This window comes from Anolis carolinensis, chromosome 3 (assembly GCF_035594765.1).
Source record: "Anolis carolinensis isolate JA03-04 chromosome 3, rAnoCar3.1.pri, whole genome shotgun sequence".
NCBI lineage: Eukaryota > Metazoa > Chordata > Lepidosauria > Squamata > Dactyloidae > Anolis > Anolis carolinensis.
The window spans coordinates 141,947,982-141,964,518 of NC_085843.1; the positions used below are offsets into that span (position 1 = coordinate 141,947,982).

General features: G+C 42.5%; 1 protein-coding gene across 2 annotated transcripts in view; it reads right to left on the reverse strand.

The window, feature by feature from the left end:
- The window catches only part of pibf1 (progesterone immunomodulatory binding factor 1), a 108,243-nt gene that overhangs the window by 67,391 nt on the left and 24,315 nt on the right, over positions 1–16,537 (reverse strand). For both annotated transcript variants that reach the window (XM_008106908.3, XM_008106909.3), the window contains exon 10: positions 9,271–9,369. In XM_008106908.3, the coding sequence (XP_008105115.1) occupies positions 9,271–9,369 (99 nt within the window). The remainder of the gene's footprint in view (positions 1–9,270; positions 9,370–16,537) is intronic.

The following is a 16,537-nucleotide window of genomic DNA, read 5'->3' on the forward strand; positions in this document are numbered from 1 at the left end:
CTATTTTTAATAATAACATTATAAAAGGACAGGTTGCTTACCTGTAACCATGTTTCTTCGAGTGTACTCTGTGAATTCACACTAATGGAGAAGCTGCGCCTGCGCAGGTTCCGACGGAAACTCTTCCAAGCTGAAGTTCAAATTTTGGCGGTAACCACGCCCCCCTTCCCAAGGGGCATATAAGGCAGCCCCAGGGCGTCCGCTCTCCAGTTCCTACGCCGCCAAGGCAACGAGAAAGGGAGAGGTTTGCCAGAGGGGAAGGAAGGGCGGGTTTGTGTGAATTCACAGAGTACACTCGAAGAAACATGGTTACAGGTAAGCAACCTGTCCTTTTTCTTCGTGTACTCTGTGAATGCACACTAATGGAGACTGACACGCTAAGGTCCCGGATGGTGGGACAAGGCAAACTCGACAACCAGTGAATGTCCAAACATAAGTTTATTAGGACACATTGAGATAACAGTCCCAAGAGACCAGTGCAATAAGTTGTCCGAAAGGACCAGTGCAATGTCAGCATGAGCATAGTATAAGAAACGGGACATATTAGGAAATACTGAATAAACGTAATAGAAACACAGAAATTGAGTACAGTGCATATGAACGCTCTCCCAAGGGAAGAGGGGAAACATTACATAACTTGACACACCCATCAGGGTCAATAAAGTGTTACAGAGCAACTGGCCAACACAATCAGGGAAAAACATGTCCCCAGAGGTATAGGTATGGGGAGAAAAACTGGCCCCATAACTTGAAGGAGAGGTATAGAGAGTCACCTGCGGGTGAGTATAGGGAGAAGAAGGCCGTTTGAGAGTCAGGATAGGCAAGATGAGAGTACTGATCTTGCGAAGGCCGAGTCTTTTAGGGCTTTGTTGTCTAGCCTGTAGTGAGAGACAAACGTAAGTGGGTTCGACCAGATTGCCGCTTTACAAATGGAGTCGAGCGGGATACCCCTGAGGAAGGCGGTCAAAGCCGAGAGGCCCCTCGTTGATCTCGGACAGATGGATGGAGGGGGAGGGCGTTTGGCCAGCTCGTAAGCCAACTCAATGGCCTGAGCAATCCAATGGGACAACCTTTGGGAGGAGATGGGATTACCCAACTTGTCCGGGGCATAGACGACAAAGAGTCTCTGAGTCTTACGGATGCCCCTGGTACGGTCCTTGTAGAAGAGGAGCGCCCTGCGAACGTCGAGAAGGTGCAGTTTTCGCTCGAGAGGAGAGGAGGGATTAGAGAAGAAAGCTGGTAGAACAATGTCTTGATTGAGGTGGAAAGCTGACACCACCTTAGGGAGAAAAGTAATGTCCGGGCGAAGGACAGCACGGTCGTGGTGGAAACGTAGATATGGCTCATCGACCCTGAGAGCAGCAAGCTCGGATGGCCGTCGTGCCGAAGTGATTGCCACTAGAAAGGCTAGTTTCCACGAAAGCAAGCGGAGATCAGTTGAGGCCAGTGGTTCGAAGGGAGCAGATGTGAGTTGAGAGAGTACAAGTTCGAGGTTCCAGCCCGGCGTAGGCGGTAGCGACGGTGGGCAGATGTTGTTGTAGCCTCGGAGAAATGTTTTGATCAGGTGGTGAGAGAAGAGAGACGGCTGACCATGGCGTTGAAAAGACCAGGAAAGGGCTGCGAGGTAAGCCTTAATAGAAGCGAGAGAGAGTTTTCTCTCGACGAGAGTCATAAGGAAGTCGAGGACCACCGATACCAAGGTTGGAAAGGAGTCGATATTACGGGATCGAAGGAAGGCGTGAAAGCGAGAAAGTTTGTAGGTATAAGCTTTGGTTGTAGCCGGCTTATGGGCTGCCCGAAGAACATCCTGGAGGTTTTGTGGAAGGGAGGTTAGGTAAGAATCTTCCACGCAGTGAGATGAAGAGAAGGAAGGTCCGGGTGAAGAATTTGACCGTCCTCTTTCGAGAGAAGGTGCGGCGAGGGAGGCAGAGGGCGAAACGTTCCTCTGGAGAGACGAAGAAGGGCTGGATACCACGGCTGGCGGGGCCAGGCCGGAGCTATGAGAATCGCTGTGACCGAGATCGAGAGGAGTCTTTCGAGGACTTTCGGTATGAGGGGAATAGGGGGAAAAAGATAAAGCATCTCCGCTGACCAGTCCAGCAGAAAGGCGTCCCCTAGGCAGCCGGGAAAGGAGTTCAGGGGAAGCCTCGCTCCGTAGCGGGGTAGTTGAGCGTTCTGGGGGAGGCAAAAAGGTCCAGAGTAGGTCGCCCCCAGTCGAGGAACAGATTGTGGAGGATCTCGGGATCGAGCTTCCACTCGTGGGAGGAGGATGTCATCCTGCTGAGGGCATCTGCCAAGTCGTTTTGGGCACCCGGAAGGTGAATCGCGGAGACCTGGACGTCGTGGGCTATGCACCAAAGCCAGAGGCGGGAGGAGAGGTGCATCAACTTTCTCGAACCCGTACCGCCCTGTTTGTTGATGTAGAATACTGCTACCAGATTGTCCGATTGAATGAGGATGGATTTGTGGCAGATGAGGCGGGAGAAAGCTTTCAGGGCTTTGAGGATGGCGAGAAGCTCGAGAAAGTTTATGTGGTTGGTCTTCTCGGATGGGGACCAAAGATCTTGGACCGTCAGGCCGTTCATGTGGGCTCCCCAAGCGTAGGTGGAGGAGTCCGTGGTTATGGTTATTGAAGGTAGGGTTGGATGAAATGGAAGACCCCTGCATACGTTCCGGTGAGACGTCCACCATGAGAGGGATTGGCGAACGCTTGACGGTATCGACAGGTACTTTGAGTTGTGGTGATAGAGCGGCTTGAAGGTGTCTATAAACCACCTTTGTAGAACCCGGAGACGCAGCCTGGCGAAGGGGGTCGTGAGAACCGTGGAGGCCATGTGGCCTAAGAGGACTTGAACGGCACGGGCTCGGACCCTCCGGGCGGATCGACATAGGGCGATCTGGTGGCGGAGAGCTAGGAATCTGTCGAGCGGTAACGAGACAGTCTGTGTAACGGAGTCGAAGAGAGCTCCGATGAATCGAATTTTGGTCGACGGGGAGAGATTTGACTTCTCGGCATTGAGTTGAAGGCCGAGAGAGTTTAGGAGACGCAGCGTGAAGGAGACGTGGCTTTCGAGAAGTACAGGGTCGGGCCCGACCAGAAGCCAGTCGTCCAGATAAGGAAAGACCGTGATGCCATGCAGCCTGAGGTGGGCCGCTACGGCGGCGACAACTTTGGTAAAGACCCTTGGAGCCGTGACTAGGCCGAAGGGTAAAACGGTAAATTGGTAGGTTTGGTCGAGGACTTTGAAACAGAGGAAACGTCTGTGAGCCTCCCGTATCGCTACGTGGAAGTAAGCGTCTCGTAAGTCTATGGAGGCAAAGTAGTCTCCCAGCTGCAGCATCGGGAGAATAGAGGCAATAGAGACCATTCTGAATTTGGAAGGGCGAATGAAGATATTGAGGGCCCTTAGGTCTAGAATGGGGCGTAGCCCGCCCCCCCTCTTCGGGACCGTAAAGTACCTGGAGAAGAAACTTTGCGGGTCCAGTTCGGGAGGAGAGGGACGGATGGCCCCTTTGGCCAGGAGGGCATCGATTTCGGCCAGTATTTCTGGAGAAGGAGTTGAAGAGAGAATGTGACCTGTAGGTGGGAGCTCTGTGAACTCTAAGGCGTAGCCCTCTTGGACAATGCGAAGAACCCAAGCATCTGAAGTGATGGACTCCCATTGATTGTAAAAGGGGGCCAGGCGGTCGGCGAAGGCACAGGAGCGTCGAGGCAGCGTGGGTTCTACATCGGTAGCGGACGAGGAGCTTTGGCAAGAAAGGATGGCGTCAGGTACGCCGGTGAGCCTGTGGAGGAGCGGGAGTGGTTCGACCCCGTTGCTTTTGCGGATGAGGCCCCCGATGGGGTTGGTGATGGCTTTGATTGCTCGAGCCCGAGGGGCGCTTGAAAGATTGGTGCCGGAAGGATTGCGGCGGGAAGCGACGGAAGCGATGAGGGAACCAGCGGGTACGCTGTGGCTGCGGTTGGTCGCCACATTTGGACGCAAGAATTTTAAAGTCATGATTGGACTTGAGTTTGTCATCGGTACCGGAATTAAATAGTCCAAGTGCATCAAAGGGGAGGTCCTCAATGACCTGTCTGGAGGATGAGGAGAGACCTGACGACCTCAGCCAGGCGTGGCGACGGATGGTGATCGCGTGGGCAATCATCTTGCCCGCCGTGTCCCCGGTATGTTTCGCCATCTGGATTTGGTGGTGGGCGAGCGAGTCAGCCTCCTGTTGGAGGGTGGTAAGAACGGAGCGGTCTTCGTCCGACAGTTTAGCGAAGAAGGGTTGTGCCTTCTCCCAGATAATCTGCTGGTAGGCACCCATGCAGGCTCCATAGTTTGCCATCCGGCAAAGTAAAAGGGCTCCGGAGTAAAGCTTTCGACTGACGACCTGAGGATTGGGAGGCCTTGACGACCAGGGAGTTGGGGTCGGGGTGGTGTTTCAGCCACTCCAAGGTATCGTCGTCGGTACGGTACCAAGTCTCGATCCTCTTCGAGGTCGGGGGTATGGAGGAAGGGGTTTTCCAGGAGGCCTGGATAACGTCCAAGAGATAAGGCAGGAAAGGGAGTAGCGTGGCCGGCGGAGCTTGGGCCTGCACCCTTTTGAAAACTGGATCAGACACTGCTTTGGAAGTCTGCTTGATCTCCAAACCCAGGGCGTCGGCCATTCTGACCATTTGATCAGAGAAAGCACGAATATTGTCAGTAGGAGAAGGCGGGTCCGCCTCATACGCATCGTGAGGAGGAGAGAGGTCGAGTCCGAGAGAGACTACCGAAGCCGAGAGGACAGAGTCTGGGCGGTCAATGTCAACATCTTCCTCCTCAGCCCCTTGGGGGGACTGAGGGGGAGAAGAAAGCACAGTTTCGGGGGGAGGCATGGCCTCACGGGAAGAGACGGCCGGGAGCCGAGGGTCTTTAGAGGCTGAGGCCTGGGCTGCTCGAGCCAGGCGAGCCGTTTGTCTGCCACGCTCCGGTGTCGAGGTGGGAGGGAAGAGCTGTTGGCGCGATGAGTGAAGCGGTGCAAGAGGCTCCGGCACTGGCACCCTGACCACCGTTTGGGTAGAGTGGTGGGGTGAGTCCTGCAGCTCCCCGTCAGACAGGGGGTGCAAAGGAGATTGAGAAACATCTCTAGGCCTCTGGGCTGGCACAATCGGAGAAGACCTTCTCGAGGAGGTTGCCGAGGAGGACGGCGGGTCCCTCCTTGAGGAAGCCGAAGAAGAGGAGCGCTGAGTCAGCCGTTTTTTTGTCGGCGGTTGCTTGGATGCAACCCTCAAGGATTTGCCTGGTGTTGGAGGAACCACAGCTGAGTCAGATTGCGCTCGACGAGACTCCTCGTGAGCCCTCTTAAAGGCTATTTTGATAGCAGAGGAGGACGGAGGGGAGCCGATACGAGAGCGGATCGAGGTCACCGAAGCCAGAGAGCTCGACGTCGAGGAAGGCCCCACCTTTCCGGAGCGGGTCGACACGGTAGCCGTCGTCACAGTACCGGTTTAGCGGCCCTGGAGGTCCTAGACGCCCTGGACGAGACCGAGGAGGCTTTAGCTGTCGGAGCCTTAGCTGTTGGCGCCGACATTGCTCTCAGAGCTGAAGACGACGACGTACCCGACGTCGACGGAGTCGGTTCTGGCGCGAGAGATCTTTCGTAGAGCGCCGCTCTGAGCCTAGCGGCTCTGTTCTTTCTGGCCTGAGCCGTGAGAGCTAGGCAGAAGCGGCAGGTACCGACCACATGAGCCTCGCCAAGACAGAAGAGACACTTGGCGTGGCCGTCGGAATCAGGAATTTTAGCAGCGCACTGCGTGCAGCGTTTGAAACGAGTAGTAGACATGCGAAGAGTCCGAAGTGAACCTTGCGGCGGAAAAAAAGGAACTGGAGAGCGGACGCCCTGGGGCTGCCTTATATGCCCCTTGGGAAGGGGGGCGTGGTTACCGCCAAAATTTGAACTTCAGCTTGGAAGAGTTTCCGTCGGAACCTCCGCAGGCGCAGCTTCTCCATTAGTGTGCATTCACAGAGTACACGAAGAAAAAACAGTGATGATAGTATTAGGTAAATGAATTGTTTAGTTGCTTTTACTGTGAGAGGCAACAATATGTATTCTTGTTTTTATATTGTTCTTGTGCTATGAGCTTGTTTGAACATACTGTGCAGAAGAAAGGGTTGTCCCTCCATATTTATGGATTAAGCATATACTGAATTTATTGTTTAGGTATTTGATATTTGATTGAAGTGTTATTTCCTGCCACTTCTGCTGCTGTTCCACACATAGCAGTGGAAGCTATCAAAGATCTACAAATGCTTAGAGAGAATACTTATCTAGGCATTTGTAGGTCCTCTAGCAACACTGTATGGTCAGGTTCTGGTGGAGATTGACATTAGAATCATGTTGGAGGACTACAAATGTGTAGAGAAGTGCTCTGCGAAGTAAATTAGCAGTTTTTCCCCTTTCACAGGGATCTTGTGCTCCTAACCTCCACAAATATGGAAAGGTAACTATAGATTGAAATAGTGATAGAATCATAGAATCAGAGTTGGAAGAGACCCCGTCGGCCATCCAGTCCAACCCCCTGCCAAGAAGCAGGAAAATCACATTCAAAGCACCCCGACAGATGGCCATCCAGCCTCTGATGATGATGATCACCATGGCATGGCAAACTCAATCATTCATAATTTAAAAAATATTTTCAAATAGTCACAAACATTATCTATATCTTTCTTTTTAATTGCATCTATGCTTGCAGATTCAAGACTTATTTATACCGAAGTAACTGAGCAGAAACACCATAAAACCAGAAAATTCTTACTGCTAGATGGTGCCAATTTTATTATAGAACCAGATCACTCATAAAGTAGTTAACAACTTGAATGCAGAAGTTAGCATAAGCAGAAACACAGTTCTCCTCACGCAAAGGAAGAAGGGTCTCACGGGTTCTACAGCTTTCTCCCCTCCATCTGAAGCCCTTTGTGACACATCTTATACTATTCTTGAGGTTTCCCAAAACCTCAGAATTGACTCTGAAAACATAGTAAGATTAATATTTTCCGATTCAATATTTAATTTAGGAAGCATTTTCTTTCATAATTAGAATTTGCCGTACATGGCCAACAACACGGTTTTTTCTTACTTGGCAACTGTTATTCACCTAAGGCAACAGTGCTTGCAATTGCATAGGCACATACCATACAGGTTGATGTAAGCTAATACTTGCTCCAGACAAAGAAAAAAAATTCAAGCTATATGACTGAAACTGCAGAATATTAAAGGGCTGTTTGCATTTTAAAATATTCAGAGTTCCCATGTTACTAAAGCAGTTTTAATTTAGATTAAATTGATCCAGTTTCCTTTCAGTAGCAAGTATAAAGTTATAATAATTATACCTGACTAAAAAAAAAAAGGTGTAGGGCGAACTCTTCATTACAAAGTTTTCAAGACATATTTCTGACTTGTCAAGTTAGGCAACATTCCATATACCATATGTGATCAAACATGGGTGAAAGATTTAGAATTTGGGAATACAGAAATTGGTAGCTTGGGCTGATAACTATAATGACATTTTTGCCTTTGTTATGTGTTCAAGGAATGCTGTTATACAAATAAATGTAATTTACTAATTTGATTGTAAATCCCACTCTGAATCAGGTCATACACAACTTGAAGCAGCTGGACAACAACAGCTGGAAACAGTGACTGTAATACAGCAGCAGCAACAACAACAACAATCTATATAATTAAAAATGTAATGTTCATTTGTGGGACCAACATAACTCAAAAACCACTGGATTTAGACAAAATTTAGACACAATACACCTAACAGACTAACAAGTGACCATCACTCCTAAAAACAAAAAAACACAGCGGCATGGACTTAAAAACCCAAGGGAAGAGAACAACGGGAAAGGAGAGGGAGGGAAGGAAGGAAGGAAGGAAGGAAGGAAGGGGGAAAGAAAGAAATGAAGAAAGAACTGAAGGGAAAAGAACGAAGAAAGGAATGAAGAAAAGGAGAAAGGGAAGGAAGGGAGGAAGGAAGGAAGGAGAAAAAGATAGAGAAATGAAAGAAAGAAAGGGAAAGGAACAAAGAGAAAAGGAAGAAATAAACATCATCATCATTATTATTAAGAGGAGGAGGAGAGGGGGGGAAAAGGGGAAAGATGAAAAAATTATTACTATAGGCCAACAGCAACCAAGAAGGCCACCTTCCCTTAGGCGAAGGACCTCTACCTCGCCTTTCCCTTGGCCTACGCTGTCTTCAAGGTCCGCCTGGTCTTTGAAAGGTTAGGTGGGCGGGCGCAAAAGAGGCATTTCACCATTGCCCTCCCCAAATGCTCCCTTCTCTCCCTTCTAGGGAATAGAAAGGCAGCCTCTGGACTAGGGCTCAGATGATCTCTACATCAACACTGACAAAGAAATAAGAAATATTGTTTACCCACAATCATTAAGAAATAACATATATTAGAAACCAGCACTTTCTCATTACAGTCCATGACTAGCACAGATGTTTTTGGCCTTCAACTCCCAGAAATCCTAACAGCTGGTAAACTTGCTGGAATTTCTGGGAGTTGTAGGCCAAAAACATCTGGGAACCCCCAGTTTGGGAACCACTCTTGTAGAGTGTTCCCTGAACAAATGAAGAGAAAGAAGGTTTCTGGCCAATTGAGTAAAAAATACCTTAAATACAATTATGGAGTAAAATAACAGTTGTGATGCAAAAGGTCAATTCTGCCAATAAATCAAGTACTGTAATTTCAGAATGGGCTGCCAAGGGAATTTTGAAATCTTTGATAACACATATAACACATTCAAAATTCTAGTACCATCAACTCCAACATTATAGTTTCAGTCAACCTTGTAGACTCCAGATAGGTTGAACTACAGCTGTTATGGTGATACTGTTATCAAGTGCATCTCATGAGAACCAGGGTTAGGAAGGCACATGTAGGCAAACTCAAAAGATTTTCTGGGATGCCTATGGTGGTTTTTTTCCTGCCTTAAAGTAGAAATTTAACTATATCTACTGTCCCCTTTCATTTTACTATACAAGATAAATACAGTGAAAAGAGAAAGTGGAATCCTAGTTTATAATGGCAATTCTGAGTTCTCAGCAAGTAATTTCTTCTGAATTTGTGAGGGGATTAATGGGTTGTATAATAAAAACATACCTTAATTTTATTGAGTACAAATGTTTTCTCTGTTTCAAATACATCTGCAAAAAAAGAAAAAAGAAAAAAGAAGAAGAAGAAGAAGAAGAAGAAGAAGAAGAAGAAGAAAAGAGAGAGAGATTGGGGTACTTACTGTTCCAAAAGTTGCTCATACTTTCCTAAAGCATCTTTTTCAGCTGCCACAGCTCTTTCTTTTTCAGTCACAGCATTATCTCGTGCTTCTCTCAAATTTCTGAAAGTTAAAAATGTAATAGAATAAACATTATTCTTATTGGCAAATGTGTGTCCATAAGTAAACTGAGTTATAACCTAATTTATTTCTTTTGTGGCATAATTTCATTGTATGTAATTTATTCTGATTTATATATTCCATTCAAACCTTCAACCATCACACATGCAAGGTATGATGAAGAATTTCAACTTCGTTGTTAAAATGTTGTTTCTATTATGCTTACAACCCAGTATTGATCTTTATTTTCTTTTAAAATAATCATCCTGAAATATATTTTAAATAATGTTTTCAATAGACTTTTTGTTTGTCTTAAGTCCTTTCTAGTCGCCATTTGGATATGTGAGAGGTCAAAGAATGCTGATAAGCATTCAAATTTGTTTGTATGAGATACCATCAGTAAACATCTAAACAAGCACACGTTTTCATGCTTATAAAAAATAAAAACTACACGAGATCAAGGATAATGTAGGAGGCATATGCTGCTAGCAGTGGCAAATAGGTTAATAGAATGTATAATAACCAAAGAGAGAAAAAAAGTAAAAAAAAAGACAAGAGGCAGCAACACACAAAGGTAATACATTCCTTTTCCAGCATATATATTATTAATTTTTTAAAAATTACATTTTATGTTTTCCCAATAATTTGTGATTCGTTTTGGCTGGAATACCATCTACAATCCTACCTGATAAAAGAGGACTTTGTCACAACCATTTGTATACTAGTTACCTCCAAAGGTTGCTTTGGAAAAAAAAATCTGTAAAATGCTGCTTCCAAGATACCGACTGGCGTTAGATGATTAGAACAAATTATGCATATATTGTCTGATTTCTGATTTAATCCATGCCCAATTTTAGATACTGAATTTCATTTTAAAATCTCTATATGGTCAGAGTATGAACAACTGAAAGTCAACCTTGTTCCTACTTCATTTATTACCTGAGGTCCTGCTCTATTAGCTGCTGATCAAAGACCCAGCAGGAAGTAACAACAACAAATATTAGGACCTTTCTTTCATTCTCCTCATCAAGATTCATGAAGATGCAATACTGTATGACACAAGGCCTTTTGTCAAAACAATATTGTTATCTTAAATATGCCTTTTTGTTATTTTTCTTATTATGTTAAGGACGTTTTATTTCCTCCATCTTCACTTTGGTTTTCTACATTTCTGTTGTGATGGAATGATTTCAAATTGTTTTTGAAGTTAAAATACAATAAATGTCAGCAGCCTTACTGAATGAATGAATTGCAGAACCCTTAGAACACTGAGGGAAAATCAACCTTTCCTTTCTTTTGTTAGAATTGTTGTGAGATTTTTTACAGCAAATGTTACTAGGAATGAGAGCAAGGAATTCAAATGGACAATGGAGGCAAACAAAGAAAAGAAAATTCACCTGCAAGTTTCTAGCTTATTTAATATGGTCACCACTCATAAAATAAGAATGAATGTCCCAATAAAAACAATGCATTGCCTGCCACAGAGAGCTTACAAAGCAAGGCATGAAGGCAACTCAATCTCTTGTTTTCTGTCCTCAGAGAAATAGTGTCTGTATACATAACAATTCTATTTACCTATGATGATAAGCATCCATGAATAAGATTTATCTCTCATAAACACTGCTAATCATCCTTTTTCAGAACTGGTTTTGGGCTAGGTAAAACCGTCACGATATTTTGACTCAAAACCTTGCTAAATAAATAGGCAAATTCTTTATTCACACAGTCTCCAATAAAATGGGGCAGGTTTCAGTGAACAGCATACCAAATATGTATGACATTCCCAGAGATGGCAAATAAATAAAAATTAGCTATTTATTTATAAAACACCCTCTATCAGCTCCAGCTCCATGCAGGGACATGAGAGAAGCCTCCCACAAGGATGGTAAAACATCAAAACATCCAGGCGTCCCCTGGGCAACGTCCTTGCAGACGGCCAATTCTCTCACTCCAGAAGCGACTTGCTCAAGTGGCTCCTGACACGAAAAAAAATCACATTCTATATCTAGAGGTCTGAGGAAAGAACAGAGACTATAAAAAAAAAACATTAAATACCTATAAAACAAATCAACCAAACCGGAAAGATAAAACAAAAATGTGGAAATATACCAACCCAAACAAATCAACCCACAGACATCAAAATGTGAATAAAGAACCAGGTTATAACTTTATGCCACAATTATGCCAGCATTCACATGAACCACGCTTTCAATGGCAGTGTGCTCCAAACTAGATTGTCACAATGACGATGTAATCTCCTGTGTCTACATATAATGTTTTGCCCTGCAGGTGATCTCAGAGGAAAATCTTATGTTTAAATGTTTGTGTTAAAGATGTTTATTTTATTTAAAGGAATCCAGATATACACAAAGTATTGATACAAAGCCATATTTATCCATCAGAGCTGAAAAGAAGATACATTTCATGCATGTTTTACAGCCAAGTGAAAAAGGCTTTATTCCATTTTTTTACGGTTCAGATATGAGTAAAAGTGTTTGTAACATGGTTACACTGTCCCTGCTCATTCAGGCATGTTCTCAGATTGTTTATTGAAGTGTGCGGCTGTAACTCTTCCAAGATTTGAACTGTGTAACAATATACCAAAGGAATTGACCCCTCCATCATTTTACCTTTTCTTTCGTGATAGCATTCAACAAAATTTGATTGGCTATTAGAAGAACACAGAGTTGTTAGAATGAAGATGGAAGGGGAGGAGCAATGTTGGCAAAATTCATCACATCAACTGAAAATTTTAAGGAGGGCAGGGATGGTGGGATCTCATAGAACCTTTTCGTTACAATGAAGAAACCCTTTTATGGCAAAATATTTGTTTATTATGGGTATACCATCCTACTATTCTTATTCTATTACAGTAAAGTCTCAGTTATCCAACATTCGCTTATCCAACATTCTGGATTATCCAACGCAGTCTGCCTCCCACCACAGCTGTTTCTCTAGGCAGCAAGGACTGAACTTTTTACGGATTTAATTTCCGACAATGTTGTTACTATAAGTTCATTTTATGCAATTCTATCTTTATTTGTAGTCAATTTGTTAGTAGCCAATGTTTTTGTAGCCAATGTTTTCAATACATTGTGATGTTTTGGTGCTAAATTCTTAAATACAGTAACTACTACATGACTGTACTGTGTATTGAACTGCTTTTTCTGTCAATTTGTTATAAAACATGATGTTTTGGTGCTTAATTTGTAAAATCATAATGTAATTTGACGTTTAATAGGCTTTTCCTTAATCCCTCATTATCCAACATTTTCGCTTATCCAATGTCCTGCCGGCCCGTTTATGTTGGATAAGTGAGACTCTACTGTACTTAATTTGGGGTTTAGTTTTGGTAAAGTGGGCTGCATTAGATGGCAGGTGGAATCCCCACCTTTAGTGCAAATTTGTAACGTAACATCATTTGTTGTATGATCATGGCAGCCCTACAGACACTTCACCTTTGAAGTTTCATTGCTTTTGTTCAGTAGGACAAATGATGCATTAAGAACTACTATTATTAGATCAAAAAGCTTTTCTCATTTAGCTATAAGGCTTTTAGCTCGAAAGCAGTAGATTTAATTCTCACATTACTTTTTGATGCGAAGACTTCTTCACAAGGTCACTTTACTATATCAATGTTATATGGTAAATATTTCATGTCAATGCCATTTTTTCTGAGGTGGTGTGACACATTATAAAATACAGGCAGTTCCCAAGTTACAAACATCTGACTTACAAATGACTGCTAGTTAAGAACGGGGGTGAGACAATAGGAAGTGAGAGAAATCTGCCCTTAGGAAGAGAAGTTCCCTTCTGAAAGCATTATTGTCATGGGGAAAGGGGGTCTCCACTGAAGTTTTATCACCAATCCTTGTTTCCACAAGCCAAATTTTTCAAAATCCAATAATCACAGGGATAGAAAGTGAGGTAAAATATTCTGAACGGGGAACAGACAGCAAAACAAACAGCACAGGGGTGTTAACCCTTCCTTTAGCTATCCAAAGCTACATACACACACACACACACACACACACACACACACACGGGGCTGAAGTTCCACTTAAAAATGTACATGTTTGGATTTACATACAAATTCAACTTAAGAACAAACCTACAGAACCTATCTTATTCATAACTGGGGGGCTGCCTGTAATAATCAAAGATTTTCTGTGGCAAATAAATAAGTTTCCAGACTGAGAAAAAACAAAACACACTGTGTAATTCATTTGCTCTTAAAATTTGTATTATCCTCCACCCCTCAAACGCTTACTCTGTCTTGTACTTTGCTTAGAATATTCTGGTACTAACTTATCCCAACTCAACATGAGGCAAGCCCACCAAATCAAATTCTTATGTTGTTCTTCTGATATTTTATGAGTTTTTGGTTGGTGTATGTTTGCTATGTGCTATTGAAATTTAAATAATAAAATGAGAAAAAAACTGAAACAACATTAAGACCTGTTTTTGACCTTTTAGGAAAATGCAGTGTATTATGGATTTGATACAACTTTATTTTGGAGCATGTCTGAGATGACAAAAACATGTTAATGGTAACCTATGTTATAAAGAAGCACAGAGATATAGGCTGAGCTATGAGGGTAGGAGGTTGGGGAAGAAGATAACAATAAAAATGTTCTCCCAATAAAAATGTTCTCCCTCCAACAGAAACTTTCTGCCAATCACCAAATTTCCAACACTGTAGAGGGCAAAACACAGAAAATTATTCACACTTAGATCTCTTCTATTTGCTCTTGGGAACCTCCCCTTCCTCATTTTGTTTTATGCCTAAACTGTATTCCTAATAATGCTAAAGTGAAGTTTTAAAGTACAGTAATTAGAATGCTAAAAATTCGGTGACTAATAGATTTAATTGGGGACTGAATTCAAAATGGGGTCAGTAGCCTCATTTTGCCTCTCCCCAAGTTACACCACTAAATGTCAGAACATTTTAATTTGACTTCCTATGAGGCACTATAAATAAGATCTGTGTTGAGTAGGATGACAACTCCAAATCCTGCTTTTCAAAGACTGCCCCCTCGCCGAAACAAAGGGTACCTGTATAAGTCCAAAGGGGGGGGGGATAACAAAACCAAGATTCCCACCAGGTATTATCTTTATCATAACTGAATTATTATTATTATTATTATTATTATTATTATTATTATTACTGTATTATTATTATTTTATTTTTTACCCGCCTCTCCTTACGGCTTGAGGCGTGTTACAACATTGCTAAAATACATAATTAAGGCACATAATCATTTAAAAACACTCTGTAAAATACACATATTAAAACATATTTCCATAAAATACATATTAAAGCACACAAAACAAACATTAGACATAAAATCGAAGTTGAAAATTTGTCATTAAAACTGCCTGGGAAGGCCCGCTGGAAGAGATAGGTCTTCACTTGTGTCTTAAATTTCAACAGCTGAAGACCTTTAGATGGTGTTGGAGTGCAGCTTTTTGTTCTACTTTTGGTTTTATGCATGAATTTTAATTGCTTTTATTTCTTGATTATTTATTTATTATCTTTTGAAAGTCATTTTATTTCAGACAGAAAAGTGAGGCGTAAAAGATGGGCAACTAGTAGGCTCGTTTGGGGCTAAATAATCTTCGAGGGCTACAAATAACGTATTAAAAGGCATAAAACTAATAGCATATATAAGCTTAAGAAAAGAAATGTAAGGGAAGCATGAATGATTCACTAAATCACCACACCCTTTTTGTTCCAATAGGGATAAAAATAAAGCATTGTTTTCAAGATTTTTATTCATGAATGTTCTTTTAAATCATAAAGACATTCAGGATTTGGCAGTAAAGAAGCCATAATTTCAAGATGAGGAACAGAATTTCTGCCAACTGGTCCCAGACCAATATTTTTCGCCATATTGCATGCAAACATTTTTACATCTGTCAAAGCTCCATAAACAAACAGACCTTAAAGCTGTTTTATGTAACCATTATACAAGTCAGTACATGGGAAGCAAAGGTTTCTGTTAACATATGTGATGCAATTAGCAGTTGGTATAATTAAGCAGATTGGTGGGGGAGGAAGAGAAAGGAAATAAGGTAAATACTACCTATATTCTTGTCTACTTTAGTTCTTTATCTTTCACCACTCAATATAGTATAATGCAAAATATGAAAATTCTACTGCATCCAAACAAATGAAATTACGGTAATTGACCAAACCTGTGCATTGCCATCTATCTCAATATCTATGAACTTTTCACGACTTTGGGATGTTATATTCCTACATATAGTAAGTAGGAATACTACAATTGTTATACAGCAGAATTATTTATATTTGTATAGAGATACATGGAATTGGGTTTTTAATTTACATTTTATCACTTCTGTCTTCAGTCCTATCAAAAATAAAATATATGATAAATGGGATTTTGGGGGCACTAGGAGTGATGGGAACATTTGTTGTGTAATACAGCACAGTGTTGAACTCCGCAAAATGGACTGAAAGACTAGTAACCATTAAGCATGAGCTAGGGAGTCTACAATTAATAATCAAAAACAATGTATCTGCATGGTCCAGGACTGTACTGCTCCAATATGTTTCCTGGACTTCTACTATTTGTCTTATCCTACTGTTGCAATGAGTGACTAGACTGACCCAAACTTTTGAAATGGCAATACATCACAATAGATCTGACCTAGAAATAAATAGAATTTATCAGTAAGTTGGGAAACATGGTCCAGAAACTCCCTGTAACTAATGGTTTTAATTGTTTGGAAAACTATTTTTATGGCCATATTTTGACAACAGTAATTTTAGCACACAAGTTCAGATACCCATGTTGGCTTCCTGATTATTTTACTGAACATTTTAGTCTATGCTGAATCTGCATTGTATGTGGGTACTCATACTGGCAGGGATGGCACTGAGAATATCAACTATTGCAGTACACCAATCAATTTTATAAAATGCATACTTATGTACCCATGCCCAAGTTTAACTCTTCATTATGCTTACTCAACAATAATATATTTTTCAGTTTCAGTGCACAAAGATTCACTCCTTAATATAAATGCCATACAAAGTTGTGTTTAGATGCAATGTTGTAAGAATGAGCCACAACTGCCATGCACTGTTCTCTTTTCCTGGTCACAAAAGAAGACTGGAATATTCTGCTTCTATTTAACTTATAGT